The 22,185-nt window shown below is 38.1% G+C and overlaps 2 protein-coding genes across 3 annotated transcripts in view; both read right to left on the reverse strand.

Moving 5' to 3' along the window:
• Positions 1 to 2,870: 2,870 nt before the first annotated feature.
• LOC127433280 (nuclear factor interleukin-3-regulated protein-like) lies at positions 2,871 to 9,846 on the reverse strand. Its single transcript, XM_051685022.1, has 2 exons — positions 9,686 to 9,846; positions 2,871 to 4,694 (listed from the first exon to the last, which is right to left on the reverse strand). The coding sequence occupies exon 2, from the start codon at positions 4,580 to 4,582 to the stop codon at positions 3,170 to 3,172; it is 1,413 nt and encodes a 470-aa protein (XP_051540982.1). The 5' UTR covers positions 4,583 to 4,694; positions 9,686 to 9,846; the 3' UTR covers positions 2,871 to 3,169.
• A 1,508-nt stretch (positions 9,847 to 11,354) lies between these two features.
• The window catches only part of LOC127433274 (tyrosine-protein kinase transmembrane receptor ROR2-like), a 216,153-nt gene continuing 205,322 nt past the window's right edge, over positions 11,355 to 22,185 (reverse strand). For both annotated transcript variants that reach the window (XM_051685006.1, XM_051685007.1), the window contains exons 5-9: positions 20,203 to 20,324; positions 19,621 to 19,923; positions 17,733 to 17,990; positions 16,448 to 16,653; positions 11,355 to 15,420 (exon numbers count right to left, since the gene is read on the reverse strand). In XM_051685006.1, the coding sequence (XP_051540966.1) occupies positions 13,993 to 15,420; positions 16,448 to 16,653; positions 17,733 to 17,990; positions 19,621 to 19,923; positions 20,203 to 20,324 (2,317 nt within the window). In that variant the 3' untranslated portion in view covers positions 11,355 to 13,992. The remainder of the gene's footprint in view (positions 15,421 to 16,447; positions 16,654 to 17,732; positions 17,991 to 19,620; positions 19,924 to 20,202; positions 20,325 to 22,185) is intronic.

The raw sequence follows: 22,185 nt of genomic DNA on the forward strand, positions 1-22,185 counted from the left end.
AAATACTAATCCTACCGCGAACTGCACTGGCCCAATAAAATGCAAATTAACATGATAGATTGAATAGTAAAAGACGCTGGCTACCACCCCTGGAGTTCGCTAGTTCGAATCCCAGGGTGTGCTGAGTGACTCCAGCCAGGTCTCCTAAGCAACCAAATTGGCCCGGGTGCTAGGGTGGGTAGAGTCACATGGGGTAACCTCCTCGTGGTTGCCATAATGTGGTTCGCTCTCAGTGGGGCGTGTGGTGAGTTGAGCGTGGATGCCGCGGTGGATGGCGTGCAGCCTCCATACGTGCTATGTCTCCGTGGCAATGCACTCAGCAAGCCACGTGATAAGATGTGCGGGTTGATGGTCTCAGACGGAGAGGCAACTGGGATTCATCCTCCGCCACCCGGATTGAGGCACGGGTTGATGGTCTCAGACGCAGAGGCAACTGGGATTCATCCTCCACCACCCAGATTGAGGCGAATCACTACGCCACCACGAGGACTTAAAAGCGCACTGGGAATTGGCATTCCAAATTGGGTGAAAAAGGGGGAAAAATCCCCCCCAAAAATTGACAATTTTGTTAAGGCATAAACAACAGCAGAAGTAACACATGGAACAAATACTGTTCCAAGTATTTTATTATTATCAAAGTGACTGATGAATTTGCACGAACATACTGTTTAGTTTGATTGGATGCACAGCCCTTGATGTCAATAATCCTTTTCTCCAACCTATTAAAAGTTTATGAAAATCAATGGGCCTGGGTAGCTCAGTGGTAAAAGATGCTGGCTACCACCCCTGGAGTTTGCTAGTTTCGAATCCCAGGGTGTGCTGAGTGACTCCAGCACTCCTAAGCAACCAAATTGGCCTGGTTGCTAGGGAGGGTAGTCACATGGGGTAACCTCCTCGTGGTTCGCTCTTGGTGCGGCACGTGGTGAGTTGTGCGTTGATATTGCAGAGAATAGTGTGAAGCCTCCACACGCGCTATGTCTCCGTGGTAACACACTCAACAAGCCATGTGATAAGATGCACAGATTGAAGGTGTCAGACGCAGAGCCAACTGAGATTCATCCTCCGCCACCTGGATTGAGGCAAGTCACAACACCACCACAAGGACCTAGAGCGCACTGGGAATTGGGCATTCCAAAATGGGGAGAAAAAGGGAGGAAGAAAAAAAAAAGTTTATGAAAATCAAGAGTTCATGGCAAATTTGCTGCAAATTCACCACTGATCATTTTCACGTGCAAATGAGCTTTGTAGCAAATTGTCCATTGTTACCAAACGTTTGCCGGAGGTTCACCACTACCGGCAAAGAGCTGCAAACATTTGCGGCGAATCAAACGCTAATTTGCATGTGAAAATAAGCGGCAAGTTTGCAGCTAGTTTAGATTTTTTGGAAGCAGGGCCATAGCAAGGTATTCAGGGACCCCTAAATGTTTATTGCTCTGGGCCTCTTTCCTATTAGAAAATACAGTTTAGAATTTGATGTGGGGCTCCCCTTGACTTGTGGGCCCCTAGAATTGTTACCAACTTTCACCCCACTAGTTTCAGCCCTATTTATAAGGGTGCCTTTATTTTGCTATCCTAACTCTATGATGTGAGTCCCCCCCCCCCCCCCATTTTGTCCACAAACCTAAAAGAACAGAGTCACCACTGCAAGCCACCATTTGTGAACCACTGCTCTACAGAACCAAGTTTATGCTGGTTCAAATTGCTGCAAGATTTTCCATGCATTACAAGCACCACTAAATGACGGCAAACACTAAATATTTACCAAGATATTATGAGGCGTGATGTGTAACATGACTAATTTCATAGACTAGACTAATTGAATTATGCTACACAAAATGCAGTATTTCATGACAAAATACAGTTACACTTTACCAAAACCTGATTTTGTGCACAACATTGACACAAGTTCCTTCCATTTCGTAGACATAAGGGTAAATGTACTTTTCATTTTGTGGATAACAAAACACATCTTAGAGAAAATGCAAATAAATATGTATTTCGTTCACGAAAGGTGTTTTCTCTGGTCAAGGCAATGGCTTTTGTAAATTAAATTTCGTGACTTGGCATGTCACGGAATGCTCATAATGTGGAGGAGATATGCATTGTTTTGGTTCTTGAAATTTCTTCAGTCAACAAAATTATGTTTGCATAAATCTCCAATCATATCTCCTCCACATAATGATCATGCACAAAATGAGGTTTTGGTTTAGAATTTTGTGCACTAAGTGAAGTGTTGACTTTTTTTTTGTTAACTAAATGCAACAGGCTTTGGTCTTTCTGTGTACGAAAAACACTTAAGTGTAGGCTAACTGAGTAACAATGAAATACTGCACTTCCTGTCATGTTTCATGCCATTCTGTTCATAAAATTAATTGTTACACATTACTCCCCATAAATTATGACATCCAAAATTAACTTGGGATTGAAAACCAGTTTGTGTATGTTTGTTTGTTTGTTCAGAAACTTATAAAATTATAGCGTACTCTTAATAGCTTCTATTTACTCAATCGAAATAATGATCTATCCATAGAACTTCTAAAGGATTTTTTAAAAAGCATTACGTCCAGAGGTCAACTCTCTATTCATGTTTAAACTTCACTTTTTTGGATATAGTAAATGTCTTATTTTGGGGCAAAATAGTTTTTTGTTCACTGGCACTGGCTCAACATTGTAAGAGGTATTCAATTGTAGATGTATATCTACTGTTCTTATATAACAAAATCTCTTTAGACTACATTTATGATATGTCACTTTTATATTTTTTACTTGGCCTCAGTGTATACTAAACATCCAAATACTCAGAAGCAAACAGTATGTTGAAGTTACACTGACAAAGTTGTGATATACTTGACAAGATGTGTGAGATAGGGAAAAAGACAAAAATAATTCAGTGCTTATGTACATTTATTGTAAAAAAAACAAAAACAAAACCAAAAAAAAAAAAACAAAGTACAATACATTTTAAAAGTTAACATTAATTTTGCATGAACAGTAGCCACATTTTTGGCTTCTTGGCTACAAATGGAGTCATCAAGAAGACACGCCAAACTACAACAGTAAGTGCAAAAAACACATTCTTCTCAATGAAGTGCAACTTTTGACACCATAACAACCGCACAATGCAGTAGCAAACACAGTGGAAAACAGCCGTTGTGCAAATAGAGGAAACTCAGTTAGAGAAACATCCTTTCGATACAGAGTCAAATTCAGTAGTGCTTTTGATGGACTCAATTACAGACCCCTGCTGTTTTGTAATCAGTCTTTTCAAGGAGGCCACTTCTGCTGAAAGACCGGCAATGCCCTGTTTCAAGTGCAAGTTCTTAGAGTCAGAGTTAGTATTGGAGTCGCTTTGAAGGTCAACAATTCGTTTTTTAGGAATAGGTCCTGGTGAGTCCGGACAAAGCCGGTGTTTGCAGTTAGCTGGTGTCTCCCGGTGATCTTTGTTCCATTCCTTAGGCTGGTGGTTCCAGTCATGAACATTGTTCACCTGCAAAGACAATGGGCTAAGAGATGATTGAATGTACTCAGGTTTAGCGAACCGTCCCATTTGGTACAATCCACTTGCAGACATGTCAGAGGGAGAGGAGGACTTGCCCATTGATTCGTAGTCAGGATCAATAGCCTCCACTTTGATCTGGATGGCCCGTGCTTTGATCCTCAATTTGTGGGGCAAAGCTGATGCGCTGGCATCCGGCACTTTGAGGGTCGAGACTATCACACTTTTTGTGTTAACCCTGGATGGAACTGGACCTTTTGGGACCTGCTGTTCATCCTCTCCATCCGAAGACTTGCTTATGGCACCATCATCGCCATCAGACGTTCGTGGTGAATTGCTAGATGATCTGGTAAGTTGCAAGAATGGAGATGGTTGGGAGAAGCTTCCAGGAAAAGGGCTACTAAGGTCATTTCTGTACAGTTCATATGGACTGGTCCTGTCTTTTGCATAACTGCCAGTTTCCAGGGGTTCTTGTTTGATGATATCGGGAGTTCTGGAAATATTTATAAGTGGGCTCCCCTGGGTCACCGCACTTGCGTCGGACACATCAGACATAAAGCTGTGAGGTGAGTGCTTAATCACCGAAATGCAACTGCTACTCAGTCGCACTGGCTCCAGTTCTCTTGGGTAGGAACCCTTGGTGGCACTTGGCATGACAAAATCCTTGTAGAGTGCAGCAGTGGAACTTGAAATTTCCTGCACCTCCTGGGTGTAAGCTGCTGAGCTCACTAGGCCAAATTTGAGTTTCAGTGACAGCAGCTCGGCTTTCAGTGATGCATTCTCTTCACCTAGGGCCATGAGCTTGTTCTCCAACACCATATCATTGAGCCGGCGCTTTTCACGCGAGCGCTTCGCTGCTTCATTGTTTTTGCGCCTTCTCTCCCAGTATAGGATGTCTTTCTTCTCATCTGGGATGAATTCACGTTTTCTGCGACAGGTGATAGACTTGGACTTAAAGGGCAGGGTGGACAGCTTGTGGTCAATAAGATCCCTGTCTGCCCCTTGCAAAGCAACAGCCAGCATCAGGGCATCCTCTCCACCATAGGGCTCTTTCTTAATTGCCTGCATTTTACACAATGTAGTCATCAAGATGGCATAAGCTCATTAGTTGAAACTGGTTTCAAGGAAACTTCTCATCGTAAACCCAGTGCTATACAAGTCATGTGTGTCCTCTTTGTGAAGAAAATTTCTTCTGGATCTAGTGAGAGAAAAACAGAAACCATACTTAGACACATCTTACAAGAGAGTTCATGTAGCCACATTGAACTATTTAGAAAAACATATTGTCACAAGCTAGGTTTCCATCTATACATTGTTATGCACTTTTTTCATACGAATAGCATAAAAAATGCTCCATGGAATCACCAAGACACAAATAAAATCTCCAAAATGCACATACAAAATGGACACACTCTCTTGAGGTGCATAAAGAAGACATGAACATAAACTACGATGGAAAAATATTTTCTGAATATATTCCTATAGAATTTATAAAGAAATGTAGATACACTTAAAAAAAGTAATGTGGCATCAACAAGCCATGTGAATACACAATTCGCTCACAATACACAAATCTCAAATGTTGCTCTTTCATCAAAATTATAGGCTAACATCATTATGCTTTTTTTTCCCCGACATACAGGCATCTGTCGCTGAATGCTAGCAAAAACAAAGTTCATCAGGAGTGTTTTGTCAGTGTGAAACAAAATCCAAAATAAATCAAAACTGTGTTATATTTTAGCATCTTCAAAGTAGTCACCCTTTGCCTAGAATTTGCAGACATGTTCTCTTGACATTTTCTCAACCAACTTCTTGAGGTATCACCCTGGGATGCTTTTTAAACAGTATTGAAGGAGTTCCCATCTATGTTGGGCACTTATTGGCTGCTTTTCTTTATTAATTGGTTCAAGTCATCCATTTCAAAAACTTTTTTTTTTTTTAATTACATTTTAGATTTATAATTAAATAAATTAATATGGTGGCACAATTATATTTTTGTCTACAAAACTAATTTCCAACATTTAAGCATACACCTTCAGATCAAAAGATTTTTAAAATCATGAGAAACATTTCAGTCAAGTGTTTCAAAACTTTTGACCGGTAGTGTGTGTGTGTGTGTGTGTGTGTGTGTGTATGTATATATATATATATATATATATATATATATATATATATATATATATATATATATATACACACACACACACACACACACACATACACACACACATACACACACACATACACACACTGGGGGACTGGTCAGGGTTAAAGGAAAGCTGAACGCAGCAAAATACAGAGATATCCTTAAAGAAAAGCTGGTCCAGAGCACTCAGGACCTCAGGCTGGGCTGAAGGTTCACCTTCCAACAGGACAATGACCCTAAACACACAGCCAAGACAACGCAAGAGTGGCTTAGGGACAACTCTGTGAATGTCCTTGAGTGGCCCAACCAGAGCCCGGACTTGAACCCAATCGAACATCTCTGGAGAGACCTGAAAATGGCTGTCCACCGATGGTCCTCATCCAACCTTACAGAGCTTGAGAGGATCTGCAGAGATGAATGGCAGAAAATCCCCAAATCCAGGTGTGCAAAGCTTGTCGCATCATACCCAAAAAGACTTGAGGGTGTAATCGCTGCCAAAGGTGCTTCAACTACAGTAAGTACTGAGTTAAGGGTCTGAATACGTCTATCAATGTGATATTTCAGTTTTTTCTTCTTAATAAATTTGCAAATTTATCAAAAATCTGCTTTTTGCTTTGTCATTATAGGGCATAGAGTGTAGATTGATGAGAAAAAAAAATAATAAGTATATAAATAAATTTTAGCATGAGGCTGCAACATAAAAAGTGAAAAAAGTTAGGGGGTCTGAACACTTAATATATATATATATATATATATGCACTCAATTTGAAAGAGCAATATATATATATATATATATATATATATATATATATATATATATATATATATATATATATATATATATACACACACACACACACACACATCCTTATCCAGTAATCACTGGAGTGACTGGAGAAGTCATGAAAAAAAGAAAGAAAAGGAAATTCATTGGTCAGAATGTGTAGGAACCTGCTCTGATTTAAAAGTCAAGAGTTTGCACTGATTTTACAGCAATGAAGCCTATGTAGTGAAGTGAACTTGTTAATAAGGTTAAACTTGAGTGTGTGGTGTCTCAAGATCAAGCCTTGAAAATAATGTTTTACCAAAAAGTTAAAACTAAAATGGTTCAGTTTTAATTTATATACACGGTGTGATTACTTATATTATTCAGGCCTAAAGACTCATTGCTTTACTCCCATTACCGTACATACTGCATTGTGCAGTGTGCATTAATCAGTGCTTTTCAACTTAAGCATTACAGTCTCTGGCATATTTCTTCAATTGGGTGTTGAGATTCAGTAGCTCAACAAGTGAAGAAATGTGCTAAAGTGTATCAAGGTTTGCTGTGCTGTGCACAATCATCAACACACATGCCAAGGTGCATTAGCACTCATAAACACACAATGGGTTTTTGGGTTGTTTCTCACCAAAATCCAATGTATGCCTTCAGATCACTTGGAATGTGATGCACAAATCGCATGGACTACTTTTACTTTAGGACATGAGAGTGAGTAAATTAAGAAAGAATGCTCATTTTTGGGTGAAATATTCCTTTAAAGAAAATCTTTTGTAGCTATGTTTCCATCCAAGTTGCGAATTTAATATATGTGAAAATACATAAAAATCGCAAAAACAATGTGTGAATAAAGCCGCATTTCCATCTCGTGTTCAAAAGAACAAAATCATCGCTTCCGGAGAAATGGTAGCCACTGTGACTCTTTTATTAATAAAATACTCGCAGTTTAGAGAATGCAGACAAAACACTCTAGAAGAACTGTGTCTCATGTCTGGGAGCAACAGCTTGTCACACAGTTCTGGGAGCACTATGTGTGTGCGTTCCTCCTTATGTCTTTGCTGTGCTGATCTGCAATATATTTTTCAAAAGTGTCAATAAACCTGCTCTTCGGCACAGTTCAAGTTTGTAATAGACTTATATGCTCTGCAAATGCGGGCTTTGGGTTTTCAGGACACTGTTATTTTAGGATGGTCAAGAGCAACATTTCGGATGCAATGATTGGTCCTCTGGTTAGTCCAGTTATGAATAAATAATTTAGTCACATTTCTTTTTTGATGTGCATCTTGTATTCCTAATAAACTCAATAGGAGTTTATTCTGTAAATGTGTTTCCATCATAGTTTGTGCGCATTTCTTCTTATCGAATAATAATTTATCTACATTAAGCTACCGTTTACGTTTTTTTTGCACATTTTGGAGATTTTATTTGCATCTTGGTGTTTCCGTCCAGCAGTTTTTATGTGATGTCCCAAAATGTGCATAAAAATATGTGGATGGAAACCCAGCTATTGATTTTCAAGCAAAATTAGGCTTTTTGCAGTTTCTGAAGGAAGAGACTGAATTAGTATGCATTCCTGACATGTCTATCCCACACTTATCTGTGATTTTAGTGCCACTTAATGAATTCATACCCTTAAAAAATAATAATAATAATAATACAAAAATAAAAAAACAGCAGGAAGTTTTAAACTTTTGCACCTTAATAATATGCATGCTGAACTGTTTCTATCAAACAGCCATTTCCAAATTATGCAATTCCAATGGTGCCCCATTATGTCACCATTTGAGGCGGGTCGTGCTGTGATGAAACCAATCACGTTTTCAAACATTAAGGGCTTTTATAATGTGCCCATGATTAAATCAAAATATGGAAACAATTTCAAAGAAGTACAGGTTTAGAGGCCATTATATGAGTTCAAATCTGAAAATCGGTATGTAACCAGCTGGCGATGACCTTCAACGTGCAGTTCAAACAAATGGAATTACATTACCCAAAGCTGCCAACGGTCAGTTGACTAAAGCACTATAAACACATTGTAAACAAATGGGGTCAGGTTTGAAGTTTGGCTCTGCTCAGAGAACAAAGGAATGCGACCAGCCATCATCGTCATCATCACACGTGGCTGAACAGAGTCGGAATTATTTTATCAATAAAAAGTGCGCTCGTGAAATGCGATAGGGACACATTCCAACTCTGAAATAAGGCTTGTAATCTTTCTACTATAACGGTTTAATAAAACGAACTGTCTCTTGAGGGTTATTATTATTTTTGATGCGCGGTACAGTTTTGGGATTTAACCATATGGCTCTGGCTCAAAGGAATCGTATGCGATAAAAACTAAAGTTATTGTTTACGGTCACGTGTGATTAAATGACGCTCAAATATACACTTGAATCCGGTAAAAACCTTGTTTTGTTTTGTTTTTTTTAAAAAAGGTGTTTAATGCATTCACCCCATCCCGACAGACCCAGTCAGGACAGTCTAATCTGCGCATGTGGAACATTCACCTTAACGACTGAATAAAGATTAAATATATTTTCTGAATAAATGTAACGGGTCGTTGGGCATTAAAGAACACATTTCTGTTTTAATGTCGTGTCGTTCAGGTCTTTTTTGCCGTTTCACAAGTGTCAGTGTCCCAGCTTCCGTCATTGTGTAAGGATTATAAAATCATCAGTCGCTATTACACAATAAGTGCATGAAAGTACTCGTGTATTAAACGGATAAAAATAACATTAAGCATTTATAATGTGCGAACTGACTGTTACAACTGTTGCACATCCCCAATATCACAATTTAGCATAAATGCAAAATATCAAATAAGTATTTGAAGTTAAGTTTAATTCAATTGAAATGCACGGGGATATACATTCATTATATATTGACCTGTACCTACCCAAAAAGCCTGATACACCCACCCACATGAATACTGGGTCACTGTGCCATGTCGTATCCCAAAACCTTGTATGCCCTTTGGTTTAAAAATATGAGTCTGTGCTATTCAATAATAATCCTATTATTACAAAAGAGCAACTACTAAACATTTAAACGAAAAAAAAAAAAAAAAAAAAAAACAGTTTTGTTAATATGCCTATTATGCTTTGAGAGGAAATATTAGTATGGCGTACAAATGACACATAAACCACGTTGATAGTTGACCTACTGCATTAATCTGTTATGGTTCAAATACCGGCAACAACACCCAAACAAGACCAGTCCGTTCATATGTGTGCCTCATTGTAAAATGAGAAAGAAGAGCAATTACCTGTAATAAAAACCCGATCAGATGGAGGTCAGATATAATGTGTATGAAAACATTCAAAGCGATCAGAAGAGTTTCAGTGGTAATTAAATCCCATTCGAGGAATAACACTTGTATTCCTCCTGTGCGTTTTCCTCGCTGGACTGACTGCTGCCTCAAGGATCTGTGTTAGTAGGTCACTATAGAAGTGTATTGGCAGCGGTCATTGACAGACACATTTCGCAGCCAATTGAAATACAGCATCTTCCGATTTGAGCCAATGATTTGCTCCTAATTTATAATAGTCTGGGCAAATGACTCCATAGTGAATGAACCTTGATCTGCTTTGATATATATACTGCAATTTTCTAATACAGTTCAGAAAAACTTAAATGCTTATAATATACCTGTTGAAAACATTATTATTTTTGTCTCTAACAGGCCCCCAAAGACCTAGAAACTGCATTATACGTATATTAAATACATTATACACAGCGTTTATTTTTACCTGAATCACCTTTAGGTTATTAGGATATTATTATATGTAGTAATATAGGCTAGGTATTAATCGCAGTATTTTTTATTATTTATTGTCACAATCTTAATATGTAAATATGTTTATAAAAATACATAGTGATTCTTTTAACTAAAGTAAGCTACTTTTATTACCTAAATTTCACCACTTTAAATTTAGATGATGTGTACGCAGATGTTAGCAAAATAGAGGGTGCGTTTCAGAAGCGATCATCCCTATGCCCTATTCCCTTCAAAGTCTTTAACATCTACCCTGGTAGCATTGAAGGGCTGAAAGTTGTGGGACTCTAAAATAGCAGTCTTTCGGAACTCACTTTTTTTCCTTCTTTTTTCTTTTTATAATTGTATATAATTGTAAATCCAGTTTTTAGCGATTTTATCAGGATTGCTTTCCGTTCGGAGGCGGATTAATCCAGTTTGACACGCAGAAGACCTCTTCTGTTTGAAAGGAAACCACCTAGTGGTAGGCGATCCAAAGAAAAAGTGCAAGGCCAAATGGCCACCGTTCAAACCGAGCTCTAAAATGGTTCAGCAGACTTACATAACGGCATTCATACAACGTATCTTAAAGGACACGATCACACTAGAGTTACATTAATTTCCTTTTGATATATATATATATATATATATATATATATATATATATATATATATATATATATATTCATAATCGCAAAACTCACTGACCACCTTATTAGCGTATTCCCACCCCGCCAAAAAAAAAAAAAAAAAAAAAAAAAAAAAAAATTCTGCTGAACTAGTTTATGTATTGTTGCATTTTCATCCCATTTAATTAATGACTGTTAATGGTCGATATGGTATAACTGGTGTGAATATGACGCAACTAATTTAACTAACTATAATTTAAGAAGAACTTGACCATGAACCAGATGACCTACATTAAATAAGATGCGTGTGCGCCATCTATAGTGGAATAGAAAAAAATATATAATTTCCTTCACCAACACGCGCATTTGTTGAGGTACACTTTCAAAAACGGTTTCCTATTAAAACCGAAAAAGATACACCAAAGAAGCCTTTTTAAAGACAATAAATAAACTGACTTTTTACCCCATAAAATAACATTTTGAGATTGTAACTTGGCCACTTTTTGGTGTTCATATCTTTACCCGTGTTCAGAGCATAAGAGACCAAAGCATTCCCTTGTTCACAAACAATATCTTTTATTGAAAATGCATTATAACTAATGATTCACAATGCAAAACGAGTTCTCTTGATTTAAACAAGAGCAGGTATTGCGCGACAGGTTCACCACTGGACTGTTGTAGTCCGACAGCCCAAGCATTTGACCTGCATTAGTTTCGTTGGCGGATTTGTTCTCTCTCTCAAATAAGCTCCACTGGTCCATGTGCTCATTCCATGACTGTACCTGCCCATTGGATGATAACTCTCCAATACTGTTGCGCGGCAATTTTGTAGTACTAGCCGCAGTGTCTGCCACATGGTATGAGACCAAATCGTAAACCGAATTAAAATGACTTGTTTGGGGATATATCATCGATCCACGATAATCGAGAAATGGGCAATGCGACAGACCATGCAATGGTATCATTGTAGGGACAGGTACATTCTGTGTATAACAGCCATTTCGCATGCCAATATGGTATTTTAAAGCAACATCCATTAGATTATGGTGAACTGCAGATAGTGCAGCCTTTAATATTTCATTTTCTCGCTGAAGCTCGACGGCACGCGTCTCCAGATGATGTTCTTCCATCCTTTTGCGCTTGCGAGACCTCTTCGCAGCTTCATTGTTACGATTCCGCTTGAGCCAGTAATTACTGTCTTTCTGCTCATCAGGTGTAAATTCTCTTTTCCGTCGCGTTCCGACGTTTGTGCGAAGGCCTGACATCGCGTAAAATGAATACGCGTCCTGTAAATCGCTGATACAGCCCAGTTCATCACGCGTGGACATCTCAGTTATAGTCGTCTACTTCATCTGCTATGTGTTCCTATCAGGTGCTGTATGTCAGTTTAAAATGATTTGCAGACTGTCTGCCAAAAAAAGTGAACTTGAAGACGATATTAGCTATCAGTTAATATTCTGGACACGCCTTTCATGGGAAGGAGCATGAGATAATAACGCCTACTTCACAGTCATTGGTGAACACAAGCAACCAGCACAGTTAGTTACTCACTTAACAGTACAACACGACACAGTGACATTCATTTACATTAAGGGGACTGTTAGAATAACATTGAGTTATTCCTAACATTAAAATTAAAGGATGGTCTTTAAGGGCATTGATGAACATCTGTTAAATGTGCCACACAACCATGTGAAAAAAGAATATCAATAAACCTTTAGCATACATGGCACATTCCCCTTTGATAGCTATGCATCAGTGGAAAATAACAGGTTAACGAAACAAATAGGTTAATAAAAGTTTATCTATACATCTGATATAATTGTCTGTAGCTATGTTGAAGTCAGATTAAGGTTCCATTTGTTAACAGTAGTTAACTACATTAGTTAACATAACCTAACAATGAACAATACTTTCACATCATTTATTAATCTTGGTTAATGTTAATTTCAACATATACTAATACATTTTTTTTAAATAAAAGTTGTATAAATTAGCATGAATGCATTATGAAATAACATGAACAATTGTAGAATGAATAAAATTTTTTTTAAATTAACCTTAACCAAGATTAATAAATGTTGTAAAAATAAATTGTTCATTGTTAGTTCATTATATCAAATGCATTAACTAATGTTAACAAATATAACCTTAATGTAAAGTGTTTTTACTCCAAGTTTACAATGTACATATTTTATATGCAGATGTAAACCTGTTCTCTTATAATTGCAATATCAAGGGAAAAATTATTTTGCAATTTCTAGAATCTAGCATCAATTTTATAGAAGTCGAGAAAACTTTGGAAGTAATATCGTTATGTTTTACTTTATTGGATAGTCCATGTGCCTTGTTATACACAGTATATGGTTAATGTTTGTTAATTACATCTGGGTAGAAAGCAAGTATTTGGTTGATACTGTATGACTTTAAAGTAATACTACTGGCTAAATAAACCTGCCTGAAAATGAGACACATAGTAGAAGAACATTACAAACCAGTTACAAATCAATGACATAAATTACAAATCTTTACAACAAGTATTCAATGTTTTAAAAAAGCTATTTCTAAAACAGAGCATTCATGTCTTTGCACATCCATTTGTTTTATAGTTCCATATTGTGATCCGTGGTACAGTTTTCGTCATGCAATGTCATCAAGCAAGAAATATGTTTTTCCTGTGGTGGAGCTCAAAGCCTTAATCAAAAGAAAAAACAAAACAATGAAATAAAAACTTGAAATTTTGTTCTTATGTTAGTGAGAATGCAAGACGACCATAACTCTGCCTTAAGCAGTGTGGAAATTAATGTGATTGGGTACAGTAATAGATGTCCTTGCTGAAAAGATGTTTCATGTTGCACAGCAACAGTGAGAACGTAAATTCTTCTGAATAGCTTTGCAACAATTCAAATACGAAACCAAGATGCTGTCTATGTATCATGTCTGCTCCCGAACCCAAAACAGAAGGGCTGAAAGCCAGATTCTTCATCAAACACTCAGAAAACTGAAGCTCATGGGTAAAGCTGAGATTAGTTTTAAAAGTACCATCTTCAACTAAAAAAAAGCCCCATAAATAACAGCAAGTTCATGTGTTAATAACTGGTTCCCTTCACTTTTTTTTAAACTGTTGCCAAACTGACAAAAATCACAGTTTACAGAATTGTTCTTTCTCATCGGATCCAAAAGGTCGCCTTATGCTTCTGAGTTGAAATCATTGTCCTCTGTCTGTGGACTGTCATTGTCCCCCAGGAGCTCTGTCTCAGGAACAGATAGGTCCTCATTGTGGAGACCATTTTGAGAGGCCCCATCAGCTATGTCCTCTTCGGTTGCCTTTTGCTCTTCGTTCATAAAGACTGCTTTTTCTGTGCCAGAACCATTGGATGGTGCTGTGGTGACGTAGCCAGTGCTGGTGGAGCCACTTCCGCTGTGGTGTGATCCGGCCTTGGCGATCATCTGGGGGTGCAACTGCTGTGGAGGCATCTGCATGGGGATCTGCATAGGATAGAAGTTTTGCAGGTACGAATAGGCAGGCACTGGCTGGTAGCCATTGACTGGGATGTAGAGCTGAGATGGCACCATCGGGCGCATCTGGCCCTTCATGGGCATGAACTGAGGCTGAGGAAAGGGGGATGCCTTTTTGGGACTAACATAGCGGGCATTGCTGATGTTACTGATGGGGCTCGTGCTGAGGGAGTTTGTCTGAGTGGTGTTGCTTGCCCCCGAGGTCTGTGCAGAGCTATTGTAGTTGGACAAGCTCTCCCAGGTGCGCAGACGTGCGTGAATGTCTTTGAAACGAGGCCTTCTCGCAGGAAACTCATTCCAGCACTCTAACATGAGTGTGTAAATCCAGGCCGGACAGTCATCTGGGCAGGAGAGCACTTGTCTGTTGCGTACCAACTCGATGACATCCTGGTTGGAATAGCCGCAATAAGGTTGAAGGCCATAGCTGAATATCTCCCACAGCACCACGCCATAGGACCAGATGTCTGAATCAGTGGAGAATTTGCCATATAATATGGCTTCAGGGGACATCCAACGGATGGGGAAGGGACTAGTGCCCATGAACTTGTAGTAGTCAGCCGAGTAGACCTCTCGGAACAGCCCAAGGTCCAGGATCTTCACATTGAGCTTATCGCAGACCAGGATGTTGCGAGCGGCCAGATCCTTGTGGACCACATGGTGGCTAGATAGATACTCCATTCCTGCTGCTATTTGTGTGACGATGTGTAGGAAATCTGCTTGTTCCAGCGTTGATTTGACCGTCTTGTCATCATCAGAGCTGCCCACATCTGAGTGGGGGGACCGCATGACCAGGAACTCGTGGAGGTCACCGTGGCCCGAGTAGCTGAAGATCATACTCATGGGCTGGTCTTTAGTTATCACGCCCAAAAGGCAGACGATATTGGGGTGTTGAAGGCGGGAACGGAGCATGGCCTCGTGGCGGAATTCCTCCCGCAGAGTACCTTCGTCCTTGTCTTTCACTGTCTTTATGGCCACCACCTGGGTCTGTTCACCTGGGGCGGTACCATAGAGGTGACCTTTGTAGACCTTGCCAAAACGGTCTTCTCCAAGCTCCTCCATGAATCGAACTGCAGACAGGTTAATTTCTCTCAGCTTTGCCTATGAAAGAAAACAAGCCATTTAAAGTCTGTGTTTTCTCAGTTACACATTGAGCCTAACAAACGTTTGGCAAATAAAGAACTTTTGAATCTGAACTTTGGATGAAAAGCTACAATTATGGGAGAGGGTGTTACTTGTCACCCAGTTTTTCATTTTAGTTATATATTTTTTTCTTTTGACGAAAATGTTTAAATTTAGTCAATATTTCACCATGTCAATAATCATTTTAGTCAATTAGAGACTAAAATGCCATTTAATTTTAGTCAACAGAAATAACATTTTAGTTGACGTTAAGCAAAATGGCAAAAACATGTTTCAAACTGTAACAGACCAAACTTTAACCAAATATAAAATAAAAATAAAAATACAAACCATATAGAATTATTTAAACATGTAATAAACATATTAAAGATAAATATGTTTAATATGTAAAATTAAACAATGTGAGAAAACTGTCCTTAAATAATAGCGTATAATGAATATACTGAAGTATTAGCTCCTTTTTTACAAGTAATTTTTAACGGAAGTTACCAATTTTGATTACCACTTAACTTTGTTCATGTTCACCCGTTCATTTGCTTAATTTGCTGTGATGTATGTTGTCATTTTACGCTAATTTTGTGGATATAGTGGTTAATCTCACATATACAGAATGTGTCTGAGTGAGGTTATTAACCCGTAAAGTTAATTGTAAAGGTGTCATTCTTATCCAGCTCAATCCGGGAAATACCCAACATACTATGGTTGAATTATTTGAAAAATTCTTTCTAGATTTTTCTTTTTTTAAAATACATAAATAAAAAAACACTGTTAATGCATTATTAATATCTTGCAGTACTGTTTTTTCTCGTCATATTTTTGCTAGCAGTTTGTTTGAAATAAAACCGTTTGATTATTGTTGTGATGCGACTTTTTCATCTTGTCATGATTGACAAAAAAAAATAAATAAATAATAAAAAAAAACATTTGTCAACAAATATTTTAGTCAGTAATTTTACACTGTTTGGAGGTAATGGGAGAAAAGTACCTGATGCTTGTGCTGATTAAGAAGAGGCAGCTCCATTTCTTGACTTGGTGAGGTGGTGAGTTGTCGGCGAGTAGGCGTGTCAGCAGACTCCTTTTGTTTGTTGCGACACATGCAGACCAAGAAGAATAAGCAGGCAATAACAAGAGGGGTGGCTATACTGGGAATTAAGATGTAAAGTATCTCCTTTTTCATTTTCTCTGGGGGTTCTGGCAAAAATGAATAAGGAAATTGGTGTTACACATTTAGTAGCATTCAGTGACTATTTTCCCCACTTTATACAAACCAAGATATTTTAAGTAACATTTTGTTCAAAACAAGTTATGCTCAATCGACAGCATTTGTAGCATGATGTTGCTTGCCATAGAAAATAATTTCGACTTGTCAGGCAGTCCTTGAACATTAAAATACACACTGTTTCAAAGTATAGGCGGAAGATGTAAAATTATACATTTTAACATGAATATAGTGTGATAAACTCTCTGTTCTACATAATTTGTGTGTAATATAATTGCTTTGGGTTTATCAGTATTGAGTTGTCATGGCAACAAAGTTATAATACTGGATATACAGTAACTTTACACTGATGAGGTTAGTAAGCGATTTTCTCACACTAAAATCATGTTAACACATACAGGATAATGTTTATATCTTGTGGCTATACTTCTGAAACAACATGTATTTTAATGTTTATGGACTGGTCCTATTCACCTCCATTCTAAGTGCCAACAATATATTCCACAAATGCTGTCAACTGAGCTTAACTTGAACCCAGAACATTCCTTTTAAAGGAATAGTTCACCCAAGAATGAAAATTCTGTCATCATTTACTCAAACCTGTGTGACTTTATTCCATTAAACACAAAAGGAGTCATGAAGAATGTTCTGGTTGATTTTGTCATGCAATGTTGACTTAATTTTTGACCTGTTCTTCACACAAAGCTATTGTACGGCTTCAGAAGACTTATAATGCACAAGTCATATGGAGTACTTTCATGGTGCTCCTTTTTGAAGCTTGAAAACGCAGTCTCAATTCTTTGTAATTTCATGAAAAATGACCAGTACATTCTTTCTCTTTGGGTCTTTTCATGGACCACAGAAAGTCATACGGGTTTGGAACGACATAAAGCTGAGTAATTTATAGCAGATATTCATTCTTGGATGAACTATTTCTTAAAATAAAAAAATTTAATTCAGTTTATAAAGTGACATTATTTGTTGTTGACATCCAATCAGAATAGTTAACTTTTGTCTCTCAGGAAATGTAAGGTCAAGACAGTCTACTCACGGCAGGGATGAATGTCACAGACACCCACTCTAACATTAGGGTCCAAAGTGAAACACCAAGGGCTCTCCATTTGCCCCCCAGGATTCCTGCAGAAACTATGCCCTCCTCTGAGTTCAGGGTACTCAATAGGGGTCAGATGGTGACTGTGTGGATATTGGGCACTCCAGGGCTGGCACTGGTACCCTGATTTTGTCACGCTGACTGTGCCCCTGTAGTTGGCACCACTTCCATTGTAACAGCTGTGATCTGGGGGTGAATCTTTAACAAGAATAAAACAAAAAAAGTTGGTCTGGTCTGTATTTAGTGTCAGAACATTAATAAGAAGAATATGAGGATAAATGAAACATTTTGAGTCAGCTTTATGGGTTATGTAAACTAATTCGTTACAAACAAAACATTTTAGATGCACCACAAGAGGGCCCCCTTGCCTTACTTGATCTTAATGTCTGTCATTCATCTCATCTCCTTTGAGGTTGCTTGTAAAGCCAAGTACATTTGTTTTCTTGTAATATTTTAGTCTTCCTTTACCAAAACAATATTTAAGGGATAGTTCACCCAAAAATGTCCCAGTCATCATTAAATGTATTATTTTTTCCCATACATGAGGCTGACAGTCCCTAAAGAAAGTCATTATGGGCTTGGAACAACATGAGGGTGAGTAAATGATTTTTAATTTTGGGTGAACAATGCCTTTAATCTAGTGGTGCACCGATACCAAAATTTAAAGGCCGATACAAGTACCAAGTACCCAGTTTTAGAGAATCGGCCGACACCGAGTACCAATACAAGTAATTTTGTGTGTGTGTGCATGTTTGTATAGATGCCATTCCATTTGTGTTTGTACATTTGATATCTTGATATAGCCAATATTAACATTTTCAGTAATTAAAAATGACATGCAAAAGCCACATACTGTAAACTTAAAGATGGATAAATTGAGGGGGCCTGGGTAGCTCAGTGGTAAGCGATGCTGGCTACCACCCCTGGAGTTCGCTAGTTCGAATCCCAGGGCGTGATGAGTGACTCCAGCCAGGTCTCCTAAGCAACCAAATTGACCCGGTTGCTAGGGAGGGTAGAGTCACATGGGGTAACCTCCTCGTGGTCACTATAATGTGGTTCGTTCTTGGTGGGGTGCGTGGTGAGTTGAGCGCAGATGGCGGTGGATGTCTCCGTGGCAATGCGATCAACAAGCCACGTGATAAGGTGCGCGGGTTGATGGTCTCAGACGCGGAGGCAACTGAGATTCGTCCTCCGCCACCCGGATTGAGGCGAATCACTACGCGACCACGAGGACTTAAAAGCACACTGGGAATTGGGCATTCCAAATTGGGTGAAAAAGGGGAAAAATCCCCCAAAAAAGATGGATAAATTGAAAACAGATGCACTCAGTTTAAATGGTTTTCTTTCTAGTTTTTTTATCTGTCAAAATGATGGACCACATTTAAAATGATCTAATAAAAGTTACTGAAATTTGGTAGCTATGAAGGAAATGATTGGTTAGGCAGAATCTACATAAACTCCTCTTAAAACTGCTGTTACAAATATTGTTTATCATATTTGTGTAATTTGGCCCTCCATAAACGAAACCCTGTGATCCCGTTTTTAGATATAACTTTAAATAAACGAGGTGCGAGTCTAAATAATGTTTTGTAATAACCAACATTTCAATAAAAGCTGTCGTTTGAGTTTGCATTGAACCAAAGCACAGCAAGTACAATCACAACATTGTCAATGTACCCATTAAAAACACTAAATGGTGATACCAAACAATTATGAATATTTACCTTCCACTACCGGCCTGATATGAGTACCACAGAGTAGTATCCCTACTTAAATCTGATATTAGTATTCATTTTTTTTTTTAAACGTATCAGTCGTGTCAACCTACACTGGGGTGGCACGCCAATGCGAATGCAACTGGCAGCTTCAGGTGATCCAGGGTGGGGAAGCAGGTTGCATGCGGGCAGCTCGAGCTGCATGAGGATGAGGGGGTTGGAACGTGCAATGGTATACTCGGCATTGCACAAGTCGTTCTCCAACGCCTCGCACTCATCGCGGCAGAGCTGGCGCCTCCGTGGACCTCTGGTGCCCTCCTCACACAACGGGAAGACATAGTAGCAGAAGGAAGGAATGGCAAACTCAGAACACTGGTCTGAGAGCTGAGTGGAGGTGCCAATCATAGTGAAGGCCGCTGGACAACACAAGAATGATAAAGCATGTTAAAAACAGAATGTACAGCGTATCTATGGGCATGAAACGGTGGCCCCAAAAAGAATTTGGACTCTTGATCCACAAATATCACTTGTTTGCAGATGCCACATTGTTCGATATTTTGTTATCTAATGCACTTTAAGTGTGACTTAAGTGTCCGAATACTTCTTGGTCCACTGTATATGTGGTAAGATACTGTGCTTATGTTAATCTCTGATTCCAGCACAGGAGATGACAGCACAGAGACAGCAATGCTCACCAGTGATGCGGTTTTCACTTTCTCCCTGCATCTGCAGAGACTCCACATAGATACTCCTGTTTCCTATAAAGCGAGCACAAGCGATGCCTCGGTACGGCTGGCAGAAGCCCTTCTCATGCATTCTGAAAGAGAGAAGGACAGCAGAGATGGCAATAATACCACTGATGAACTCACATGTGCAGTTATTGGATATATTTTTGTTTAAACATTGTCTACTAACACTTTACTTAGTTTACTCATTTTATACCGTGACTTGGGACTACACATAAATAACTAATATTGCCATTATATTCATGTTGTTTAGCCAGAGAGGAACTGGCCCCCACAGTGAGCCTGGTTTCTTCCAAGGTTAATTTTTTCCATTAACCAACAACTTATGGAGTTTTGTGTTCCTTGCCACAGTTGCCTTTATCCTGCTCATTGGGGGTCTAAATACAAACATAATTTACTTATTTAATTATTTATTTATAAGGCACAATTTATAATCATGTTTTTTTTTATTAAACCACACTATTATGACTCCAATACATAACTATATTACAGCTTCTTTTTCTGTTTAAGTATCATTTTCTGTAAAGCTGCTTTTAAATGTGTTGTAAAAAAGCGCTATACAAATAAAAACTACTTGACCTAGCTGACTTTAAATTCTTTTTGGATGAGCCACATTCGAAGCCGTTGTAAAATGCCATTAAATGCACACCTGTGACGCTTCATTCTATATTATTGCAGCAAGCTGTACAAATGTACAGTTAAGTGTGATTTATACTGCGTGAAACCTACACGGTTGTTTGCATTTATAGTTCTGCATTAGTGTGTATCCATCATTCTGAGAGTACACAGCCAAATTGCCTTAATTTTTTAAATAATTATACATTTCATAAATAAACAAAAGTAATGTAATTAGAGGATTCCAAATTATTTATTAAATTGTTGTAGCATTAAAACAAGTTTATCAAAGTATGTGAACATGTTGAGATTAATTTATTATATTTGTTACCTAACATGCAGACAGAAAATACATTAGGCATGCACTGGATACCTGCTCGAGTCACTTAATAATAATAAATAAATATTTTGTCGTATTTTGATGATCAGCGTTAAAAAAATTGAAATACAAAAATTGAATTAATTACTCGCCTAACCAACACAAAATCGGTGTAGTTTTAAAGCCTTTGGATTTTACAATGCATTTAGGCAATATGACCAACTCTTAACAAGTGCTGTTTAACTTGATGAGAAATTAGAAGTGCTCTTTTTTCGTAACTTTAGATATATTATTATTTACTATACACAAACATACAGCGAAAACATCATAAAAATCAAGAAAGGTCTAAAGTAGAATACAACAAGAACAAGTAAAAAAACAAGCATATTGTTTCACTTACAGACCAAATATATTTAGTAAAAGCCATGAAAGCACATAAATAAGATGAAAACAGATGTAGCTTTTTGTCACGTTTTGCTTGTAACTTCATGAAACATTAACAGAAAAAAAAATCAGCGGAAGCTTCCGATTAAAACGAGCCCAAATACAATGTGATATGATGCATAGATCTTAACATAATCTTGGAGAAAATAGCTACCTCAGATATCTTGTTATCATCCTTGACTTAAAGGTGCAGTATGTAAGATTCAGAAACCCTTGTTATTAATGACACCTGTGGCCGTTAAGTGAACTGCAGCCAGCTACTTGTTGCTCTTGATCGCGCACACACTCCATAGGGATGCGAGTGAGCATCGACCAAAATAATGACGTAACGTACAAAGAGACTGAATGTGATTCACCGACATCATACTGACAGATGAGGTAGCATAATTAAAATTACACAGTTATGATTGTTTTACTACAAACTTTGAGACTATATATTATATTTGACTCTCCAGTGCTGGAACAGGGCTAAAACAAAGTGTGGATATAGGTCTGACTATGCGAGACTGTAGCTTGAAGTAATCACTTTTCTTTGCATGATACATTGACTGCAT

Source organism: Myxocyprinus asiaticus, chromosome 43 (genome assembly GCF_019703515.2).
Source record: "Myxocyprinus asiaticus isolate MX2 ecotype Aquarium Trade chromosome 43, UBuf_Myxa_2, whole genome shotgun sequence".
Taxonomy (NCBI): Eukaryota; Metazoa; Chordata; class Actinopteri; order Cypriniformes; family Catostomidae; genus Myxocyprinus; species Myxocyprinus asiaticus.

What these genes read in the sequence shown, in the direction of transcription:
- LOC127433280 (XM_051685022.1), bottom strand. Translation starts at nt 4,582, where the DNA reads ATGACTACATTGTGTAAAATGCAGGCAATTAAGAAAGAGCCCTATGGT.